This window comes from Perognathus longimembris, chromosome 6 (genome assembly GCF_023159225.1).
Source record: "Perognathus longimembris pacificus isolate PPM17 chromosome 6, ASM2315922v1, whole genome shotgun sequence".
Classification (NCBI taxonomy): Eukaryota; Metazoa; Chordata; class Mammalia; order Rodentia; family Heteromyidae; genus Perognathus; species Perognathus longimembris.
Genome location: NC_063166.1, coordinates 83,147,025 through 83,171,128, shown reverse-complemented (window position 1 = coordinate 83,171,128; position 24,104 = coordinate 83,147,025). Strand labels below are relative to the sequence as shown.

General features: G+C 51.6%; 1 protein-coding gene across 6 annotated transcripts in view; it reads right to left on the bottom strand.

Annotated features, from left to right (window-relative positions):
• Window positions 1-709: 709 nt before the first annotated feature.
• Stx16 (syntaxin 16) overlaps window positions 710-24,104 on the bottom strand; it is a 48,931-nt gene continuing 25,536 nt past the window's right edge. The window contains exons 3-11 of one of the 6 annotated variants that reach the window (XM_048349664.1): window positions 21,141-21,295; window positions 13,542-13,553; window positions 8,366-8,473; window positions 7,780-7,920; window positions 5,994-6,159; window positions 5,086-5,177; window positions 4,495-4,638; window positions 3,432-3,512; window positions 710-1,255 (exon numbers count right to left, since the gene is read on the bottom strand). In XM_048349664.1, the coding sequence (XP_048205621.1) occupies window positions 1,151-1,255; window positions 3,432-3,512; window positions 4,495-4,638; window positions 5,086-5,177; window positions 5,994-6,159; window positions 7,780-7,920; window positions 8,366-8,473; window positions 13,542-13,553; window positions 21,141-21,272 (981 nt within the window). In that variant the 5' untranslated portion in view covers window positions 21,273-21,295 and the 3' untranslated portion in view covers window positions 710-1,150. Of the gene's footprint in view, window positions 1,256-3,431; window positions 3,513-4,494; window positions 4,639-5,085; window positions 5,178-5,993; window positions 6,160-7,779; window positions 7,921-8,365; window positions 8,474-13,541; window positions 13,554-21,140; window positions 21,334-24,104 lie in introns of those variants that run through there. The other 5 variants (XM_048349668.1, XM_048349665.1, XM_048349669.1 and 2 more) reach the window with 5 other exon arrangements.

Genomic DNA, 24,104 nt, shown 5'->3' with positions numbered 1-24,104 from the left:
GGGGGAGACCACACCCCGCTTTGGGACCTGACCCAGGCTCACACCAGGAAAGGATTTTCCAGCCCTCGGGACACGCCTGCATTCTGGGCATGTCCAAGTGACAACTGAAGAGCCAATAAATGAGAGCACTAGTAGATATTGTACTCTGAAATGGAGTGATGTTTGGTTAATAATTTGAAATCTTAAATGGGTGACCCACTTAAAATGGAGACTGGTTTGAACAGGTCATTACGTACTTTGCACGTGGTAAGGGAGGGAGGCCTGGAAGCCGAGGACCAGGTAGGACACTTGCCTGCACCTGGCAGGGCTGGGGCCCAGGCCCCAGGAGGGGGCGGCAGGGCCAGAACAACAGCCAGACCGCCTTTCAATGGGAGTCTGGCTCCAATCAGCAACTTTTAAGCTTAGGTGGTTTTGCTTAGTAACAACCCCTTTTGGTTTACAGTAGAAAATGCAGTGCAAAAAATTTTTAAATGAGGAACACTCTATTTACAATTAATTTAAACTTATGAAGCTGATTTAACTGGACTATCTAAATGTGTTAATTAACATCAATGATGGTTTCTTATTTCTCACACTTTGTTACGCTGATCATTCACAGTGATGGAAAAGCTAAATTAATGGGGAATGAATTGTAAGTTTTTAAAGGGACGTCTAGGCTGGTTTTCAACCAAAAGAATAGAAGAGGAAGATGTGAAGAGGCATTTTTTGCCTGGACTCATACGTGTTTGGTACAAACGTCTTAAAAACCAAATGGCTTAAAAAAAATTCCCCCCCCAAATTATTTTGACATGCTACTCAGACACGACTGCTGATAAAACAGCATCCACACAAATAACCCCGAGCAGCTTTAGCAGCGCCTGTAAACGTTAAACTCATTTCACTTCGTAAAGAAAAAAAAAAAAGATAATCATCTAAGCGATCACAGAACCAACCAAGCTCTTCTGCAGTGGTGTACCACCCTCAGCCTCCACCAGGATGGAACGACAGGCCGGTGCCCCCTCGGGAGTGAGGAGGCGTCCTTGGGAGGGCGGGCCCTGCCTGGGCCGGGCCCCGGCGGCTCCGGGCCAGCAAGGCTGAGGGGGAGACAGCCGCGCCCCCAAACCCGAGGCGTCCTCGCCGCCGCCGGCGCCAGAACCCAACGCCAACGCCACTAGCGAGACTTCACGCCGACCAGGACAACAATGAGGACAATGATGATGACAAACAAGATTAAAATCACAAGCATCTTCCGATTCTTCTTTTGGTACTGCTCTGCCTACAGAAAGAGGAGAAAACGCAGTCACTATCCAAGAACCCCACACCACCTCCGGCGCTCCCGCCGCACCGGGCGCGAGCCCCACACCACCTCCGGCGCTGGCCTGGGGCAGCCGCTGGGCGTCTCTGCGGCGGCCAGGCCACACTACCAAAACGCCAAACCTCCCTCAGCGCGAGCCGGCGGCACCTTGCAGGGCTCCATGGCCCACGCGCCGGCCTCTCTCTACTGTTGGGACAGAGGCTAAGCGATGCCCAACACCGGGGGTGGGGGGGCAGCCTCTCCCCACCCTAGCTTCTCAGGAAGAGCCCTGAGCCTGGGAAGGAGGGTGCACCAGTGCCGGCTACACACCCTCGAGGAGGACGGCAGGGCTGCGGGGGTGTCCAGGAGAGGACGCTGCGGGAACAGCAGCCTCATCCGTCCTCTTTGGTGGCCCACCAGCCTTCTGACTGGTGACCGGGCTTCGGCACTGGGCCACCCAGCGACTCCCGGGGGAGGCCCCTCTCCACAAGGGAGTGGCGGGCGGGGGACACCCTTCGAGGAGGCGAGGCGCAACTCTAAGCAGGGGAGCGGCTTGCCCCAGGCGCAGCTCAGTTTCCCTCTGCACGAGAAGCCCCGGCACCAGGGGCCGACAGCAAACAGCACCGGAAACTGGTTCAAAAGGATTCTCAGAGTAGAAACCACAGAGCTTCCAGTTCTCGCTACATTTGTTCATTTCTGCAGAAGCCTTCCCATTTGTCTGTTGCGTGCAAAGCTTATTTCACTAGCTTGCATAACTCAGCTATATATCAAATCTGGTGATTGCAAAGCAAGACACTGAAGTTAGTTAACACCGTTAGTGCCCAGGGCTTGGCAATCAAGTTCATCTAAATACTTAAGCTGTCTCTGCACAGCCAGCAAGGCGTCTCTTTTCTTCCCCATAAGGGTGGGATCGCTCCCACCGCAGAAGACCCCACACGGGAAGAGTTCTGAGGAATTCTGCTCAGACTTGCAAGGCTGGACACTAACTCTGACAACACTACCAGGGTCCAGCTCTGCGAAGGACACAGCCAGTATCAGAAATGTGACAGCACAGGCCTTAGTGCACTGGGAACATGCTCATGAGAACCCCAGAGACACAGTGGGAATCAGCAACACACGGAACTAGGCAGTTTGTTTTTTCTGTGAAGAATTATTACATTCTCTTGAAGGAAATACGCACCCAATTATATACAAGAACTTGTAAGTTTATGAATGTTTCTCCCAATTACAAGATTTCAAAGATGAGTTGCAAAACAGTCAGAAATTAATATGAAAACACCCTGAAATGGAATCCCATTACTACAAGAGAGAGCATTAACCACCGCTCACCTTATTAACACTAGAGACCACTGACTACTATTCAATTCACTAACAGGAGTTAAAACACTGACCAGGAATCTATATTAACAAGGGAACACTAACTACCACTCACTAATTAACACGAGAAAAAGCAGTAACTGCCACTAACTTCATTAACCCTGCAGAGAACACCTATGATTCCTTCTGCAACACGACCTACCACTCCCTTCATTAATGAGAGGCCACTAAACTTCTCCCCACGTTAACACAGTGTCCTAACTACTACTAACTTTATTAACAAAAGAACACCACTCACTTCATTCACGTGAACATTACCACTGACTTCCATTATGTGAGAGGGAAAGAGAACACTACCACTGACTTCAACAACTTGAGACAGAGAGAGAGCGAGAGCGAGAGAGAGAGAGCGCACGAGAGAGAGCGCACACTGCTCGGGAGAGAACGTGAGCCGTGCCCCGAGCTTCCCTCGCCCAGGAGAGCACTGACGCTCACCTGCAGACTGGCTCTGGAGGTGAGGCAGATCTGCAATTAGGGAGAAATTTAGACTGCTCCTCGTCAGGGAGGGCCTGAGTCAGTAATTATGGCAGATCTCTCCGTGTTTCTTCCAAACTCCAGTTAACCCCCAATAAGAAGAGTAAGAAAGAATGAACAAGGCAGAGCTCACAGGCACGTAGAACGTGTGCTCACAAAGGGAGAGGCAGACTTGGGAGGATGACCCGCAGCGGAGAATGATGGGCATTCCTACACTGCTGCGTAAAGAGCTGACCATAGTACTCAAATGCTAAGACAGGTCTGAAGAGAATCCTCGTTGGAATTCTTGAGATTTGATAACTGTTACCTTGTGAAGCTGTTTCAAGCCATCTTCGGTTTTAACACAGGACTGTTCAACGTTATAGTCGATTCTATCGAGGACTGTACCCTGAGTGACAGACAGTTACAGAGGATCAGCACCTGTGCTGGGAGCCCGGGCACCGGCCTCACCCTCCGTCAGCGAACCGTGGGCTGCTGTGTGTACGTGAGCACCCGGCCCCTGCAGGGAGTGGCGCTCAGGAAGAGAAAGGACTGGCAAACCGAGCTTTCATTTTTGGATTTAGCCTCTCTGGGATCTGCTACATTCAAACCTACTGGGGCTTAGAAAAACGCAGGGTTCGGTGGAGACAGGTTGCATGCAGCCCAGGGCCTGCATCAGTGCCTGCACGCTGCTTAAATACTTGGGTGAGGGGGAACCACGATGAGGGCCACAAAGTGACAAGCCTACAAACGGGAGCGTGGTTCTCCGTGGGTCAGCGGAGAGCACAGGGAAATCTAATCCATCTGGAATGAAAACGCTGGTCCGGTGGAGCCGCGTTGAATTGTTTAATCCCCTAGCTCTGGTAGGAAGATGGAGACACTGAGGCTCTCAGTGAAACATGGTGGTGAGGAGAGGCCGAGTTCATTGGCGCTCACGGCTAACACTCCATCCTGCAGTTGGTTTCATGGGGACCAGGTCCCAAAACCCTCAGGCAAGAAAATAACATGCTCTAATCAGATTCTAACAGTGGACAACCACTTAATTCTACTTGAAAGCCAGTAGTTCCAATTGCCCTTACACAATAAGCTGCCAAAATGAGAAGGGAACTCTTCAGTGCGGCCAGACTCAGTGCTGGGCTTGGTGGAAACCAGCCAGGGCTCCAGAGTGCTCCCACGAGCTCCTCTGCGCCGGGGCAGAGACGCTCAGACCCTAGTCTCCTTGTTCAATCTCGAGAAAAAGGCTTATTCTTATTTTATGGGAAATGTCAATAACCTAAGGAGATGATCCGAAATCACACACACACACACGCACGCACATCTGTACAGACACAAACACGCCCGTGAGGACTTCAAGATGACAGACCCTTGGACCCGGAGGGCCACCTGCATACCTGTTCTACAATCATGGCTCCTAGGTCCCTAAAGATCTCGTTCAGGTCGGAAATGGACTGCACGATCTGGCAGATCTCCCGCTCCCTCTCCTCCACCAGCAGCGTGTTCTGCTCCACCAGCACCAACTGGTCATCTGTGAAGCCCTGGCAAGACAACAGTGCAGAGCCCCGTGAGGGCGCCGCGGCCCCTGCGGGCACTCGGAGGCGGGAACTCTGAAACACGGACGGCAGCAAGCGTTTGTTTTTCCTGACAGGAAAGGCCCGCATTCCCCCAAAGCAGCGGGATGCGCAGCACCGCGGCCCAGGCAGGGGTGGCCAGCTCAGCCCCGGCTGCAGCCATGCAAGGGTTCAGGGATGGCCCTGTGCGCCTCGGGTTCTAGCCCTGCTTTCCTGAAGGTTCTGGAAAGCAGATTATAAGGCCTCTCTGTGGCTTTGGAAACGAAGAAACAGTATGGCTGCCCTGTGCCTGCTGCAAAGACTACTGGCTGGACAGTCAGCAGTGCGCTCCACAGAATGCGAGGTCTAGGGAGAGAGGGAAGCAGAATGGAGTGCGAGTGAACCAACGCAGTCGCTTCGCAGCCCTTCACATACCCGGTCGTACAGAGCATTATCGCCTCCGCCATCCATTAGTGGTACTGATGTATCAAAAAAATGCTGGGCTCTTTCCTCCCGGTTCTTCATGCCTATCATAGATAGGAATCCACTTTACTCCAGTGTGGAGACCATCCTGGTTACTGCTCCACCATTAAAAGGGGAAGATCTAGAGCAACACTCAACAGTCAAAGCGGAGATCTCCTGAGCCGTTCTAGAGACCTCACCTCCAGGGGAGGAGAAAGGAGCACAGTTAAACAGGCGGCAGTGTGCAAGCAGCTGAGTGATTCAAGACCAAGTCACACCAATTGTGTACAGTTCACCTGACGCCGAGACAAAATGACACAACCATCTGAGGATGTCTGCGACAGAAATGTGTACTCTAACTGTTACAAAACATTTCCAAAAAGAAAAAAGTCCGTGTTTCTCTCTAGGAGCATCTCTAGTAAGAATTCCACATGGCCCTAATCAAATCTTAGAAGTCATAAATCGGACTACAAATGCAGCAGTCGTCAGGGGAAAGGACCCTGGGGTTCTCGGGTTTGGGGAGTAGGGAGGACTCTTCAGGTACAGTGACAACAGAGCACCCCGTTCAGAGAGGAGGTGGAATGAGGGTACAGCTCTTTGGAGCTGGAGACGGGAAGGCCTATTGTGGCCAGGAAGGCTATGGCACCCTGAGTGCTCATAACTGGCTCACAGCTATTTACACCCCAACATCTGGAAGCTGATACGTTTTATAAACGCGCTGGGTGGACTTTCAAGTTCTTGGCGCCTGACCTGGGGTACAGTTTGCTTACATCACAGAAAGCTCTTCTGCACGGAGCGCCCTCCCTCCGGGCTCCGGGCCGGCCTCCGGAGGCCGGGCGGGGAGGGGGGCAGGCGTCTCCTGCAAGGACGCGCGCACTCACGTTTCAGGTAGCCGGACTGTGCGTGCCGGAAGCCGGTGGAGAGCTCCTGCAGCGCCTGCGCCAGCGACGCCACCACGTTGCGCAGCAGCCGCTCTTCCTGCTCCGTGCGCGCCCGGCGGGCCCGGCTCGGCAGTGCCCGCACCGCGCGCTGGCACCTGTGGAAGAGCTGAGAGAAGGGCCTGGCTCAGGGCGGGGCGGGGCCCGGCGGCCAGGGCACGAGGTGGGGCACCGGACGCCGCGGCCAGACCTCAGGGCCACCCTAGGGCCCGCGCGGCCCCGGGCTCCAGCGCCCCCTCCCTGGGGCCGGCCCCGGAGCCAAGCCTGGCTCAGAAACGAGCCGGCTGAGTATTTCCAAAGAAAACGTTCCGCGGCGCCAGGCTGCTCTTCAGCGACGAGAACTGTATTCTGGAATAAGAAGGGTCTAAGCACGACGCGCACGACGCTCGAGCGACGTTACGTTTCAACCCGGCCGAGTGAGTTCGCTGCTATTCTGATTTGTATGTTCACTGAACTAGCCTGTTAGTAGCAGCTCGCCAGTAACTGAAAGAGAAAGATGGAACGACGTCCAGTGAGCGCCCGCCCGAGCCTGCGCCCCGGGGCCCGTCGGGGGCGTGCGCGCCGAGCCTGCGCCCCTGAGCCTATGGGGAGCGTGCGCGCCCAAGCCTGCGCCCCAGAGCCCATCGGGAGCGTGCGCGCAGAGCCTGCGCCCCTGTGCACACCGAGCCTGCGCCCCAGAGCCCGTCGGCAGCGTGCGCGCCAAGCCTGCGCCCCTGAGCCCGTCGGGGGCGTGCGCGCCGAGCCTGCGCCCCTGAGCCTATGGGGAGCGTGCGCGCAGAGCCTGCGCCCCAGAGCCCGTCGGCAGCGTGCGCGCCAAGCCTGCGCCCCTGAGCCCGTCGGGAGCGTGCGCGCAGAGCCTGCGCCCCAGAGCCCATCGGGAGCGCGCACGCTGAGCCTACGCCCCTGTGCACACCGAGCCTGCGCCCCAGAGCCCATCGGGAGCGTGCGCGCCGAGCCTGCGCCCCTGAGCCTATGGGGAGCGTGCGCGCCAAGCCTGCGCCCCTGAGCCCGTCGGGAGCGTGCGCGCCGAGCCTGCGCCCCAGAGCCCATCGGGAGCGCGCACGCTGAGCCTACGCCCCTGTGCACACCGAGCCTGCGCCCCTGAGCCCGTCGGGAGCGTGCGCGCCGAGCCTGCGCCCCTGAGCCTATGGGGAGCGTGGGTGCCGAGCCTGCGCCCCTGAGCCTATGGGGAGCGTGTGCACGCTGAGCCTGTGCCCCTGTGCACACCGAGCCTTCGCCCCAGAACCCGTCGGAAGCGTGCGCGCCCAAGCCTGCGCCCCTGAGCCCGTCGGGAGCGTGCGCGCCCAAGCCTGCGCCCCTGAGCCCGTCGGGAGCGTGCGCGCTCCAGCCTGCGCCCCTGAGCCCGTCGGGAGCGTGCGCGCTCCAGCCTGCGCCCCAGAGCCCGTCGGGAGCGTGCGCGCTCCAGCCTGCGCCCCTGAGCCCGTCGGGAGCGTGCGCGCTCCAGCCTGCGCCCCAGAGCCCGTCGGGAGCGTGCGCGCTCCAGCCTGCGCCCTGAGCCCGTCGGGAGCGTGCGCGCTCCAGCCTGCGCCCTGAGCCCGTCGGGAGCGTGCGCGCTCCAGCCTGCGCCCCAGAGCCCGTCGGGAGCGTGCGCGCTCCAGCCTGCGCCCTGAGCCCGTCGGGAGCGTGCGCGCTCCAGCCTGCGCCCTGAGCCCGTCGGGAGGCTCCGGCCCCGCTTAGCCTGGGACGCCTGGCCTGGGTGCTCCCTCACCTGCGTGATCTCCTGCGTGGCTATCTCGATGGCGTGCTCCTCGGCGCTGCTGTCGTCCAGGGTGGGTCTGTTCAAATGCTTGTCGTGAAGACTGGCTAGTTCTTTCATCTTCTGCTTAATTCGCCCGACGTCATATTGTATCTAGACAAACGAAGGCACCGTGCACACCTCCACCCGCGCCTGGCAGCTCTCATTGGGTTCCCGAGAGACCATTAGCTACACTCAGAACACACGGGTGGGTGCCCCACAAACCGGCCTTCTCACCCAGAGGAACAGCTATCATTCCAATGACCGGGACACACTCTTACACTCTTCCAGGCTGCATGGGGTTTACATGTCTATGATTCAGGCAGTGGCTACCAACGCTAAACCTTAACCCAGTCATTCTAGCACACAATACCCTCCCCCCCCCCCCACCACCCTGAGCTTTTCCTGGGTTATGTAAAATGGATAAACCAAAGCTCTCCAGCAGCTTGGGACACACCCTAAGCCCAGCCAACTCAGTTCCAATGGCAGACATCTTAAAATGTGTTGTGATTCCAACTTAATAATAATAAAGGCCCTCGACCATTCGCACTCGACCTACCTCATCGACTCCATCCACCCACTTGGGCGGGGAGCGTTTTGTCACACCAATTGCTGCTTCGGGGTCTAAGCTGATGCCGGACACCAGGGCCATTCGGTCATCAGCAAGCTATGGGGAAAGAAACAGACACGGTTTAGATGAGGGAACTCTTGGGTCTTAAAGACAGAGACATGTAGGAGTAAAGACACGAGCCTGTATTGTGAGCACACCCTGACATGGCTGTGATTTGAAACTGTCCTATTGTTTCAATCTCCAGTTCTTAATTTCTTTGGCTATACCTGTGAGCATGAATTTGACTTGATCTGGCTACAGAAATGTAATAAGCAAGTCAATGAAAGATCCCTAAAAGAAAAACTCTCAGCACTAGACCATGAACAGAACAGAAAGGACCTCAGCCATCAATGTGGTCAGATGGACACAAATTATTAGGTTGAGAGTGGAGCCCACACTAGCTCTCTATCAGTGGATTCCCATCTGCCATGCTTACTTTGGGAATCGTTGGGATGCAGTCATCTCTACACACGGTCACAGTGCTGACTAACGTGGGTGGGGGAGCAGCCCAGAGGGTGACCTGAGCATCCTGACAGGACAGGGGCAATCCTCGCATCGGTGGCCCGCCCCACCCGGGCACCTCCTTCCTGCTGCTCAGTATGCACTGGCGACAGTTCTTGTTTTGAACTGGCCTTGCTTTTTAAACCTATAATATGGTGCCTTAGTAAGCTTTGAAGATTGGGAGGGAGATTTCAGGAAAGGGTCTTGAGGAGCCCTCCCGATCTCAGAATTTCTATGTGACAGTTTCAAAACATCCAAATGATAAGCAAAATATAATGGGAAACAGTCTATAAAAGGTAATACTTTGTAATACTTCACAGGTAATACTTTGTAAATTATCCAATTCTAGACAATAACTGGTAAATCTTCTAAACAGTATAGAACTGGATGAGGAATTTGTATTCCTTTGTTTTCCCCTTCTCTGAAATTTAACTGAATTTGTTTTCCCATGCTCTTAGTAAGTATTTATTTGCTTACCAAATGACAAAGAACAAGACAAAATGTTAAAATGTGTAAAGGAAGCAGGGAAATACCCCATATGGAACAAGGTGAACAAGAAGAACTCTTCAAGGGACAGAGCCTGTCTTGGACACACGTCTCACATTCCAATTCCTAAAAGCCAACTGGTACTTTCCCCTCCTCAGCTGCTCGAGAACTTTGCACAGTAACCACAGAAGGGACCGGAACCTGGGACGGCGGCTCGCTCTGCCTGTGTGTACAGGCATCCTTCAACTAGGGGTTCGTCTCCCTAACCCCTAAGAGCTCTCCAAGTGGTGCCTCTCTATCACACTGCTGTTTGTTTCCAAGAGTTTACGAACAGGACTTGTACATTCATTTCATTATCTCAATCCTTACAAAAATCAGGCAAGCTAGGAATTATTACTCACACTATAAACTTGGAAATTGAGACAGAAATGTTAAGTAATTTGCCCAAGGCCATAGAGCTACTCTGACAAAATATGTCTAGGTCAGCTGACTCTATCAGCCCTTTCCACCCTATAAGTTACCCATCAGTCTGGCAGACACATGCACTATAACTGCAATTTACTAAGAAAATGAAGCAGGTCAACATATCAGATTAAAACAAAAGGAAAGTCCGGCCTTTGATTCATCCTCCATCAACTGCACAGGGACTGGAGGAGACTCCAGATGAGCTCCAGTACACACCACCAGAATACACCATCAGTACACACCACCAGTACATACCATCGGTATATGCCATCAGTACACACCACCAGTACATACCATCGGTATATGCCATCAGTATACACCACCAGTACACACCATCAGTACACACCACCAGCACAGCACACACCATCAGAATGTGCCATCAGTACACACCATCGGTATATGCCATCAGTACACACCATCGGTATATGCCATCAGTACACACCATCGGTATATGCCATCAGTACACACCATCGGTATATGCCATCAGTACACACCACCAGTACACGCCACCAGCACACAGCCACTCTTGCTGGCCCTGGAATGGTGAGTAAGGAGCGTGCTGCCTCAGGACGCTAGGGGCAGGGCCGCTAAGAAGTATACAACTCTGCACACACCGAGTAAGGCTGGGAACAGACCACCTGCCAGACTCTCGGCCTGTCAGCTCCTCGGCAGGCCCCAGACAGTCTCTGCCAACTACACAACTGGAACTCACATCTCCAGCCATTGGTGCAAAGCCAAGCCTAAGATCAGCGAAGAGCCTCAACACCACCGCCCCCGCCCAGCACCTCCCCTCCACTTCCTACCACGCCGTAAGACCGACTGGGCGTCGCTGCGCTTAGTTTCTGAGCTCAGGACAGAACGACGTCATTCTGTTTACAAATACACACGAACTAAAAGGACACAGGAGGATGATCTAGGTTTACCTGGGCAACTCCTAGCCCATTCCATCGGAAGCAAGTAAAACAAAGCTAGCTGACATGGGCTTAGTTCTTCTATTTTATTCTTTATTTTACACAATATGTTCCCCCAAACTCAAGTGTAAATCAAAACCAGAGAATGGACACTGCTGAAAAGGAGAGGTCTCTCCAGAAGGCCCCGTGCCAGGCTGTCGGCTGTCGGCTGGCTTTGCCATGCCAGCGTCGGCTGTGACAGAGAGAGCAGCCGACACTTGGGGCCTTGTCACTTGGCCCTGTAAGACATGGTCCAGAACAGCAGCACAGTAGCTCATCACAATGAAAAGCGGCTGCACGTGTGGGTGCCCACAGGGGACTCCTCCAAAAAGAGGAGTGTGTCTGGGGGGGAGGGAGCAACTGGGAATAAACACACACATGAAAATACCACACATGCACAAGAACGGTCTTTTCGCCTTCCACACGCCAGTGCCCGGTTGCACGGCGTATTCCTGCTTGCTGGCATGCGGCGGCGCCTCCGTTTACCTCGCCCTCCACACCACGGGCGTCTCTCAAGTTCTTCTTGCCTAATCTCAATTGACCTCTTCCAAAAATATGACCGTCGTGGTGAAAGCTCTCCTGGAGGAAGGCTGTACGTCTCAAGTAAAAGGTCCATCCCCGTGCATAAGATGAAAAACGTCATATAAACTAAGCCTTTGAGGGTGGAGAATTTCTGCATTCTTACCTACTTGATTTGTGGTTGTCTTCCAGGAACTCTGGGTACGCTGCCCCCACCCGGTCGTGTTCTAAGGGAACGTAGAAAGTTCTGGCAACGCTCAGGGCAGCCCTCTGACAGGCTTTCACGCTTGCTATCTTTTGCCCTTAATCCGTGTTTGATGAGGATATGTGTCCTCTTAAAGAGTGCCAGACGGTATGGGCACATTCTTCATCTATGGAACATGTACACAAACACTCTCTCTCTGACTCTCCTATAAATCTTGCTGTTCCCAGCGCACACTCCTCCCACCTCCCACGCAGGCCCGTGTCGTGTGTGGTAGGGCCAAGGAGGGGCCGAGCCTCGGCAGACACGCTGAACCCGGTTCAGCCACAGCACGTGAGAAGGAGAGCCTCGCTGCCTGCTGGCCAGCCACGGTCCAGAGGGGCCCGGCGGGCGGGGCCCGGGCGTGAGGCAACTGTGGTTGGCAACTAGTGAAAAGCGGCTAGAACCGCTGGCCAGCCCCTGACCACCACCCGCTGGGTGGTCCGTCTCCTTTGAGGCAGAGGGGTGGGGGCCCCTCCCTCCCCCACCAACACGACCTTTTGGGGGTCACAGGTACAGACTTGCACATTGCTCAGGGTGGCATGCCATCTGGAACATGCTTAGCTGACTTCCCGTCCACTGTACTCCAGGGCCCCTTCACGGTACGGTGTGGGAGCCAGAGGTCTCCCGTGTGTGCGGGTCCCATGCCCACGCAGGGGGCCGGCCGGCAGGGGAGGGTCCTCAATGGGGGCAGGAAATGGCTACTCAGGTCTGGCCCTGGCACCTGCTCAATGAGCTTCTGCCCAAAGATGTGTCTAGAAGAAGACGGCTCCCGGTGACCCGTGGTTAAAAGTATATGTTCACCCTAAGGAAAGGATCTGCAATGGAAGATATCCCAGACCCCACACCAGGGAGGTGCCCACTGTGAATGGGTTCTTAGGCATCTAATCAGAATTCTTCTAAGCACACAGAAAAACAGATCAGGGTGGGGTGGGGTGGTGTGTTTGTTTTTAATCTTGACAGGAAAAAAAAAAAGTCCCATAATAAATCTCATGTTTGGACTCGGCTCTCCCCCGACCCTGTCACGTGCCAGGGAGCTCGGCTACGAAGCTCTTCTAGACGGGCCTCGCTCCGTCAGAGGACTAAAGAGCTCTAGTATTTATTTAACTGGATTGCAGTGAGGAGATTTAAGTTGTGTGTGCTCTGTTGGTTTTATCAAGTAGTTAAAGCTTTTTCAATTTAGAGTTAACTCTGTCTCACTCTTGGTTAGGATCTGGCTGCTGTGGAAAGTGGTGTTCCCCACCCCTCGGCACCCTACGAGGTTACACATTAAAACCCACCACCCCTTCCCTTCCATTACTCTTTAAAAGGGAAACCCTCGAGAAAAGGTGTCCTTACTGAGACAAACAGGGTGACAGCTGAATCTCACTACCCCTCAACTCATCTAGTGGAGCTACCAGAATACAGTCCTGGGGAAGCATGCTCGTTCCCTGTCCCCAGGTCAGATCGTGTGAGCAAGGCAGAGGCTGAGAGCACGCTGCCAGGCAGGTGCCCGTGTCCCAAAGCACACAGACCATGCCTGCTCCGGCCCCAGGCTCGAGGGGCTAGGGAGGCCTCGGGGTCCTGTGTCCGTCCAGTCCACCTCCTTGGGGCTGCTGGCAGTCGGCTGTCCCCGCTACTCCCCCGAGCGGCGGCCCCACTCCTTGCTCAGACGTTGGGGTGTCGTGGCTGGCTTCGCAGGGAGGAAGACGCACACCCTCGCCTGCTTCCAAAGATGAGGCCCTTCCCGAAGCAGGAAATAATGCTTCTAATCCTCTTCCTAAATCATCAGCTCGGACGGTGTGAAGATAGACAACATAAACCTCAAGTCTTAAGTCAGTAAACACATACCATAATCAAAACAAATGCTAACTACGCATAAGCCCGATTAGCATTTCACAGACGACCAAAGGTGTCAGCAGAACAGGTGTTGTGGAAGCTAAGGTTACCTAACGTGCAGAGAGATCCGGAAGGAACACTGTACCTCATCCAGCTCCTGCAGATGTGTCGTCGCCATCCAGCCGGCCCAGGCAGGGAGAGCAGGAAGGCAAGCATGGGGCAGACAGACAAGGCACCATCAGGTGAGAAAACAGGTGGTAAACAACTAAGTCGACTACAAAAGCAAACATCTACTAGCCAAGGCGTTTACAAAATCCCCTCTGATCATCCTTTCTTAAAAAAAAAAAAAAAGCTCCACCAGCTTATGTTTTTCTTTTTATTTACTTAAATTGTTTTGGTGAGACTGGAAACAACAATAGCTGGAAAAATGGAAACAAAATACACTTGTTTTGGCTTCATTAAAATATACTGTTAATCTGCTTCACACATATAAAATATCACATTCTAAATTTCCTTACAAGATTAGAATAAAAGTTAAAATATCATATTCTAAATTTCCTTAGGAAGAAGAGAGTGAAAACGCAATGTTTGGAATTCATGCATATTTTAGCACATAAATCAGTTATGCAAACAACGAGATAAAGAAACAACCAACACAGTGTCTAGGGCTACATTCCGATATTAGTGTGAACACATATACAAACTAAGCCCCACAGACACAGCTTTAACTCTGGTAATGGAAGGCTGCGAAAGCCGTCGCTCGGAGACACACACAGGTGGGAAAAGAAAAGAACGCTTATTTTCCTGCACATATTGTTATTAGCCTAGAAAGCATGGGTTACGGGGTAAAGCAGACAAGCAAGAAAAAAGACAAAAGGTGAGGAAAGAAACCTTTACCGGGGAGGAGAGGGAGTGCAGGGCACCAGAGAGTTAAGTTCCAATTGGAAACTAAAGATTCTTTCTTAGATCAACATGGAATTCTATCTTCCGATCAGACAGTTACTAATGACAGATAATCTACACAACGAGGTCTTTTTGTTTTCCTTCACAGTATTGATCATGGAAATAATTAGTGGTGAATTTCAATAATCAACGGTGTTGATTTTTAGCAGTAAGTTCAGAAAAACAGAAAATATAGCATTCTTATCTAAAAATTAATGGTGCAGATGAAGCTGGGCCATCAGAGTAAAATATTATTACATAATGATAGCACTAAGTGAAATCAAACACTCCTTCGTGCAAAACTTCACTCAGATGGCATTACAGAAAGAGCAGACCCCCCCTCACACACACACACTCCTACGATGTGCTGAGAGCACACAGGAGAAATGTTTGTGCAAATGTTTGTGCATATTGCTGCTGCAACAGGGCTTCGAGAAACAGCGGTAGAGAAGACAGTATCAATGGAAATCCTGTCTCATTTGCTTTTTTACTTTAAAAAGGAAAAGTGTGTGTATTTGTAAAAGCCCAGTACCTCCAGAAGTGCTCCTATCAATAAAACCAGATGCAAGGCAGAGCCCCCCCAGCGAGACAGGGAACCTGTTTCCGTCCCCCAACCCCCCCAACCCCAGCTCCCTGGCAGGAAATCTCTCCACACTCCTCGAATCCACTGTCAAAATCTAGACTGGGCAAAAAGCCTAGGTGGCTGGGTTATTAGCCCGGCACACACATCCCAACCTTTTGATTTCTACAGTTATGAGATGATAAGAGGCAAAATTGAAGTCATGAGATTTAGGAAGAGAAGCAAACTCTTTTCAAACAAATAAGAAAACTGAGATTCAAAACGTGCAGACGCCTTGCCTGACATCTCAGGACATGCTGAAGGCCAGGCTGGGGACGGCTCGGGGACCAGGCCTCTGCCCACCCCACCCGGAGCCCCTCTAATTGCATTAACAATTCGGGGAGTTAGCTGTAACAGGCAGCCTCCACACCACTGCTCCAGGAGTTAAATTCACAAGACCGTCTTTCCAGACACCGCTCCCCCACACCACCCCTTAAAAGAAAAGCTTTCAAAACTCCCTCTGCCACGAAATTGCCAGGAAATTTAGTCAAGACCTGAATGCAAACACTAAAACCTGTTGCTATGCACCGTCACCTTCTAAATCTTTAATGTCTAAATCCCGGGTTTGACCTGCCCGTGGTGTACAATCAGGCAAACAGTGCAAACTCCAAGCAGCTTGTGGAATTTGCAGTTTAAAGAACCTTCTACATAAAACTGAAAAATGAGTGGAAACCCATCTGTGTTTACTCAGGAAGTCTGGAAAAGTTGAGCAAAATGAGTTGAAAATACAGGTCTGTGCTATCGTGATATTTACCTCATTTCCATTACTGCCAAAATAAAAGCTCGCTTCACTTTTATCCCACAAAGTGCCCTTATTCTCAAGCAAACCTCCCTGCTCAGATGGAATCTTTACAAGTAGAAAAGCAAATAAATCTACAGGGAAACATACAGTGATTTCATACTTGGATCCTAAAGCCCTGATTTTCCAGCCGACTCGGCCTGGGCAAGCACTGAGGACCTTTGATATGCCCGTTCACACGGACGAAGGGAGGCTTGTGAAGCAGGATGCAGAAAGGACCTTTCCTACTCCACAAAGTATTTACACAGTAAATCCTGCCACTTTCCAAAACCTGCAGTTTTCAAGTCCTAGAAAACAGCGGGCCCAATGCAGCCCCGGAGGCTGCCCAGGGCTCCCTCGTGAGGTGACGGAGCCTGGGCCCGTCCCAGTTCTTCTACTCCTCACGCTCCTTGCCTGTTCTGAGCACCCACTTGCTCAAAAACTAAAATCAAATCTCAGTCTGTTTTGAGCAATTAATTTTACTTAATTGGGCACCGTGAGGAATACATCTGGTTGCATACAGAAAGGGCTCAGCCTAATGCCTGGCACAGAGGAGCGTTAATACACTGTAGACTGAATAAGTACCTCCGGTTCCCTAGAACCACATTAATTGTTTTTATCCCTAAAGCACAGGTTTTATTAAAAAATAACGTGCGAGTTTCAAACTAATCCAAGACCAATTACCTCTAGCTTCCACTTATAGATTACGAATTATTTGAAAGTAAGAGTATAGATTAGCCAGTAAACACCAACAAAGTGCTCCAAGCCCCTGTATTAGACTCATTCCAAAAATCAAAGGAAACACCAATCTATCAGTACCACACCAGATCAGAACAGCAACTCAACTTCCACTTGTCATTCATTAAGACTTTGCCCTTTAAAAAAAAAAGAAAGAATTATTGATTTGACTTTATCAATCCAGTTCAGCTTCCCGAAGCCAAACTGCTTGGCTGAGGTGCTGCCATAGGCCGGCCCTTGGCCAGCGAGACGGCAAAGTCGCTTCCGCCCAGTACTGGGGCTACTGGTGGGTATTTCTGCCAGTGAGGCCGGGCAGAGGCTCCACAGCGTGGCCGACTTAGATTTCTTCTTTGCAAACCAAAGTGGAGGCTGTCCACTCCGGTCAGTGAAACAGCATCTCAACACAGCACTCGAGAAAGTGTCAGACATCACCGCAGTCAAAATCCTCAATTTACAAATGAGTGATTAAGCCCTACACAGAGTGGAACTCATCCTAAATTCCCTCGCTACAGACCCAGGCTCTTTCCTTCCCCCACGCTACCCTGGGCTCGCAAAACCGAGGGCAAAACGGTGCCTCAGAATTAGCAGTACCTTCTGCTCAAAGGATTAAAAAAAAAAATCAAACCTCAGTCTGTTCTTAACTGCTAACTTTACTAGCATTAATATAACAGAAATCACACATAGGTAGAGCTTTGTTTAGTTCTGGATGTGGAGGTTTAAAAAGGATTCAGAAAAACTAGACATTATTCATAGAGAAGAAACTTAGCCGTGCGTCCGAGCCGGGATTGCTGAGCCTAGGAAAAAAAAACAGCAACAACAAAAAAAAACTGGGTCATCAAGCCACAGCAAGAGGCGTCCTCGGCACAGACCCTCAGGGAGAGAAGTGGGGGGCAAGGGCCACCGAGGGGAGACACTGACCCCCACTAGGATCAACACACAAAAGACTTGGTAGTAAGAGGTTTGCAGTGCCCCGTCGCAGGGCCTCCTCACACCGACACCCCCTCCAGCCAGGGAAGCCCGAGGGCCGTCACCATCAGGGACCCAGGGTCAAGTGACCTTTAGGTCCCCTCTGGCCATTGGGCTTGATTTGTTCCTTTGGCTTCTGCACATACTTAAATTGCTGCTCTAAAAAAAAAAAAAAAGCCCCGGTAGATTTACTAGTGCTGCCGCCATCTGCGCCCATCCCTGTGGGTACCCGCCATCACCCTACCACCAAAGGACACCTCGTTTCTCTTCAAAGTAGTGTGCAAAAAAAAAAAAAAATACTGCCTTAATTTTCTCTTTTAAATGATAACATTTAGGTGTGCTTTCCTCTGAGATGCGTGAGCCACACACCCCGACACGGCAATTCACAATCAATTTCTGCAGCTTCTCTTCAAGCAAAATATGAAGATTCACCCAAAGCTACAGTTTAAAAAAAAATCTACTAGTTTAGGTATTTATTTTTAATTTTGCATGAAATAACAAATATACCAAAATCTATTTCTATTGTTTTTCTTCTAATTAGAAACTTAAAAGTCCCAGGAATAATTTTGTTAATTTTAAGTTAAATTCTTAGGTCTTGTCCACTTCTTTTTAAAATGTCCAAGTCTAAATAAATATTTACAAATTGTCTTTTTAAAATTGTCTTATTTTACTATGTCAAGTATATTTCTTTTAAGTTTTTATTTATAATTTTTCAAACTGTGTAAAATGGTAGTGTCCCTGTACATATAAGCCTACAGAAATGTATGTAAAATGATAGTGTCCCTATACACTTTAACAAAAATAGGAAAATGTGTAAAATGGTACATATATATTCACCAAATAGAATGAACAATTATAGCATTTTGTCTTATTTGCTTTCTCTTTTTTTAAGGAGTATTAAGACGCAAAACAGCCGTCTTGCCATTTTACTACTGAACAATTCAGTAGACATCTCTAATAAAATTACCAAATTTAATTATAATTAGCTTAACAAGTGCTTAATATCACCTACTGGCTAGTCCATATTTAAATCTGACATGTACTTTTGATTTGCAACATGACTTTAAAATTTACAAGACAGAAATAAGGTTTAAAATATTTTCTGGGCTAAATAAACAGTGAGAAACATTTTATGTTATTTAGTATAGTTTTTAAAAAACTGTGTTAAATGTCTTTTCCCCCAAAATATTTACAACACTGTCCTAATTCCAAGAGTTAAAAAAAACTGTAATCTCCACTTGTGTTAATATCTTGCCGTACTCGAGTCCGTATATACAGAAATAGTTTCTGTGATCACTTCTAAATAAACCAGATATTAAGCTCTACCACTAAACACTTCAGAAATTTATAGCATGCAATGTATTTTTAATGTTCACAATTAAAACATATAAAAACACATTTTATTTTTAATTTCTAACCTAGGAGTTTATTTATGTTAAACTGTACAATCTATTTTTTAAGCAGTCTGAATTAACTACAAGGATTTAAAATGATCTGATTATTTTCAGTAAAGAGAATGATTCTAAATGCTTAGGCTAATATAAGCATGCAATGTTTTCAATAGTATGATATTTTAAAATATTCTTAATGTTCTGTCTTAGATATGTGCTTTAGTCAGATTTAGAAACCTTTCAAGAAGCTGTGTGAATTAGCTAAATATATATTACCTGAATAGATCTGTACATTTCCTGATACATCTATTTCATCAAACTGCATACTACAGTGATCCACTTCATTATCTTACATCTTATATATCTTATGTTTTTCAAAAATTGTCTGAGTTAGAAAACCATCTTAAAAATCAGTTTGAATTCAAGATACACTTTTGAAAGCTTCCCGTCTCCCCCAGGTTTTAAACTGTCTGAAATAATCTCCCCCCCCCTCCTGGTTACCCAAAGGTTCAGAGGGTGTTGAGCCCTACACAATTAAAAATTTAAAACCAAACAATATCTTTTTCAGTTAATTAAAACTGAGACCCCAGATGCACTGGCGCGGGGTTTAGTTCAGTTTCTTTCCCCCCAAAGGTAGCATAAAATCGAGTCATTTAAGGAATGAGCTGTTCTTATTTAACATAACTAAAGATTCACTGAGGATTTTATTCATTCGGTTTCCACTCTCTATTTCTTGGCTTATTTCAGCACACACTTTTCAAAATTAGCGCTAGAACCTGCCCGGTCCCGGTTCCACGTTAACAGACACCTTTCCATTTATTTCTATCTTTTAATACCACTTCTTTCTGTTTATAAACGTAAAAATTCTTCAAATTCTTATGCAAATAAAAACCCCAACACACTTCATTCATCCTTGTTTTCTCTGCTTCTAGGCGAGCTTACATTTTTTTATTCCTAAAACTGCTCTCACGGCTTTAAATTGCTTTTCTGTAAGAAATATGGTCAAAGATATTTTCCACAGTGGCTTAAAGAAAGGAAAAACTGATCGGTGAGTATATCTATGATCACAACACATGGCATGATTTTTCATTTGCACTGAGAAATGTGATAAAGAAAAAAAAAATCAAATGGCTATACTGGTCCTTAAGAGGTAAATCATTGTGTGATTTCAAAACCAGTACATCTCAGGCATAATCCCCAAGAACCAGGTCTTTGGGTGGCCAACCATTCCCTCAGGCTCCAAAGCTTTCATTCAAAACCAGTCTGTCCACAGCAGGAAGCCCCCAAATACCAGTTTTCTAACTTCACTTTTCAATTAAAGACATTAGGGAGCTAATGACATTGACTCCCACATCTCACAGAATAATAAACTAAGGCTCAAAAGTAAAAGTTTTCCCCCATCAAAAACAAACCAAACCCAGCAATCTTTCTAGGGCCTTGGCTCAAAAAAAATAAATAAACAACAACAACAAAAAAACAAACAAAAAAAAACCCAGCTCTACTGCTTGGATAAGTGTGAAGATTCTAAATCAATAAAATAAAAAACCATGTGCAATTTGGAGGTTTCATTCCCACATGCACCTCATGCTTTTTTTTTTTTTTTTGCTTTTTCTTTTTTCCCCAAATGGAGGGAAAGCTTCATTTCCTGTCTGGTAAATGGAAAACAAGGACCTAGCACCTTCCAGTTGTAACAAACCCCGAGCCCCCAAGAAAACCAGGGAAGCAATTATTCATAGAGAACATGGCTACACAGAAGACTGAGGTCATTAAATGAAAACGCGTGTGAACACACACACACACACACACACACCACACACAAACTCCTTCCTCTACGGGGGTGGGAGTGGTTCACTTGGGAGGATTTGAGTCTGAGATCCTGCCACCTGGCAGTCAGGACCAAAGTGAGGCCCACTTCTGAGTGGGGAGGGGAAGCTTAAACAAAACTAGACAAATCGAAGGTTCTAGAACGAAAGGCCCCGTGCTTCCAAATCCTAGTGTTAAAACACATGTAAAGCGAAGCAGGCCGTCGAGCTGGGGCGACGCCAGGAGGAGGAGGAGGGCCTCGGAAGTGAGCAGACAGGGCCAGGCAGGGGTGGGGCTGTGGGGGGGTGGTAACTGTGTTCCCCAACCAGGTTTATAGGTTGCCCCTTGACCCCAGGAAAGGGATCTGGAACTTCTCTATTTGTCTGATTACTCTTATCTTCTTTTTTTTTTCTTCTTTTCTTTTTAAACAGAGAGACAGACAGACAGACAGACAGGCAGAGCCGCAGTGCACACCGTGCGTGTGTCGACGAGGGTCAGGAGACTCACCGCGGCAGGGCTACGTGAATGCAGAGGGCTGGAGGTGGTGTGACTACTCACTTGCTCGGCTAACAGCTGCCGGTTTTGGATGGAATTATTCCGCAACAACAAGAAAGCGTCGGTTAAACGCCTGGTGGCCATGTCTCAACCTTTGTGACCCCCCTCTTAGGGTCCCCCCCCCCTTCAGATTCCTGCTGGATTCACTTTTTTTTTCTTAGTCTGGCCTAGCTGCCCCCCCTCCCCCCCTTTCACAGATGCCTCTCTCGACGAGGCCCCAGGCCTGGAAGCCCAACAGGCGCGGCTTTGCGCTCCTCCAAAGCGCAAAGACCCCTCCCCAAATAACCGCCTAGGCTTTCCAATTGTCTGAGTCCCCCTACCCACGATCAGATTTCGATCTCTAAGCGCTTAATCCCCCCAATCCAGGCGTGGCAATCCGACGTCCCGGAGACCCCACCCCAATCCAGCCTCGGATCTACAAGCGTTTAAGGCGCCAATCGCCGGCTGGGAACTGGGAGCGCCTGAAGCCCCCTACCCTTCTTAAGCCCCGAGACCCCTAAAGGTCTCGGCCCCTAGCCCTAACGTGGCTCGCGGGCGTGTGGGCCGGGCCCTGGGTGCTGGCTGTCGGTCACTCGCCCTACTCCAGCGACGCTTTGGACAAGGGCAGCAGGCCGGGCCCTGGGCGGCCGGCCGGCGCTGCTGCTCCCTCTCTCGGAGGAGGCTGAGCCCGTCACGCTCGGCCCGACCTCCTGACCCCTCTCTTTCCTGAGTGGCCTGGTGCTCCACGGGCGGCGGGCCGCCGCCTCCCGGGGGGTCAGCGAGGCCGACCCGGCCTCCTCACTCCTCGGCTCCGGCTCCCTCCATCCCCGGATCTGAGGGCAGCCCTGCCCCGGGCCGTTTCCGCGCTGTGGTCCCGGGTTCTGGCGTTCCCCCCTGGCCCTCTTCCTGTCCGTCCCTCGCGGGTGCCCCCCTGCGACGCGCCAGGGCTTTGCTCGCAACGTTCCGGGCGCGCCCGGCCCCCGGCCCGCGGTCCCGGAGCGGGAGCGTCCCGCCCGCTCTCGGGGCGCTCTCGGGGCGCCCCGTTTCCCCTTCTCGGAGTCAGTTCAGGCTTTGGGCCAAGCAGGCCGAGCGATCCGGGCCTCGAGGCTCGCGCGTGGCCCCCACGCTGCCAGGGGCCCGGGCGCGCGTCGGGTGGCAGGTGGGCGGGAAGCTGGCTCGAGGCTCGGCCTGGCCTCGGCGGGGGCGGCGGCGGCGGCGGCGGCGGCGGGGAGGAGGAGGGCGGGCGGCGGCGAGGGCGGGCGGCGGTGGCGCCTCTGCAGGCCGCGCACGCTCCACTGCAGGCACCGCGCGGCTCTTTTTTTTTTTTTTCTCTCTCTCTCTCTCTCTTCAGAATTTGAAAAAAATATATATCAGAAAAACAACCGAGGGAAAAAATGGGGGGGAGAGACGGCGCGCGCGCCCCAGCCTGCGGCCCGTCGGGGCCGCGCCCAGGGCCCCCGGGGGTCGCGGGGCGCCCCCCCCCGCCGCTGCCGTCCTCTGTGGGGGGCACTGCGGGGTTGTAGGTCTCAAGGAGGAGGGTTCCCCGAAGGCTTGACACCCCCAGCCCACCCCCCCCCGAATAAGCTGTGTCTCCTGACTGTGCCGGACCCCCAAAGACCTGGGCCCCACACCCGCCCCGCCCGCGGGGCTCGCCGTCGAGCGGCAGCTGCCGCAGCCCGACGGACGGGGGCCGTGGGCGAGGCGGAGGGGGGGAGGGGAGGGGCGAGCGCGGCCTGCCCGGTGGGCGCCCTGGGCGAGGCGGGGTGCCCGGGGCGCGCGGGCCCGCCGCCCTGGGGTCCGCGTGGGGCCGGCTCGTCGCACACGCGCGGGCTCTTAGCGTGGCACCGGCCCCGCACCCGGAGCCCTCGCGGCCGCCCGTGGTGGAACTGGACACGAGTGTGAAACGTGTTCTCGGAAACATCACGACGACGCGCGGGAGGGAGCCGAGGCCTGCGCCGTCGCCGGCGCGGGGGCCGCCGCGGGACCGGCCTCGAGGGGGGAAGGCGGGGTCGACCCCTCCGAAGGCGGCGGCGGCCCCGACCCCGGGGCCCGGGACCTGGCGTGTGCAGGGAAGTGCAAGGCCCCGCGGGCGCGGCCCACGCCGGCCCGCGCCTGGAGGGCGAAATCCGCCGCGGGTCCCCGGCCGTGGGCGAGCCCCCTCCTCCTCCCCCCCCCCCTGGCTCCGGGGAGCCGAGCTAGCGAATAACAGCCGAGCCGGGCTCCAGGCAGCTCCCGAGCCGCGGGCCCCAGCCTGCCCGCGCCATTCTCGGGAGCCCTCCCGCCCCTGCCGGGCTGGGGCTTGTTTACATCTGGCTGGAACCTGATCTTCCTCCTGCGGGAACGGCTTTTTAGTCATCTTTGTTCGGAGCTGCCATCTCATCTGGCTTGTCACAGGCTCGGATAAATGCCTTTTAAATATGTGCATTCATGAATGATTGAGAGACCTGAGGTTTAGGCCCCAAACCCGCTGACCCCTCTCCAGTGACTCTTAAGCCTTTAAGGAGACCAAAACAAAACAAGACAAAACAAAAAAAGCGCGGCTTTCATAATCCCCACCATCCATGCCCTGTCCACCTCCCTGGGGTTCTTGTGAAGATCAAATCAGATCAGTGAAAACACTTTGTAAACCATCAGATGCTGAACAAATATTATATAGATGGTAGTCACTCATCCCCTCTATTCAGGAAGCTTAACAGTAATTCCCCATACTGGGCTTCATCGCTTGGTGGTCACTCTTCTCGGGCAGCCTTAAATATTTATTGTGGGGACAGTCTCCTCCGTACATTTAGGAAATCAGTCAAGCTTCCATTTCTTTGAGAGGAGTGAACAGTGTTTGTCCACATAAATAATGGAAGAAAAATCCTCCTGTTCTCCAAACAGTCACCCTAACGCCACGGGAGAGCCCGACTGCAGGGAGATGGATGGTGAGGAAGCCGT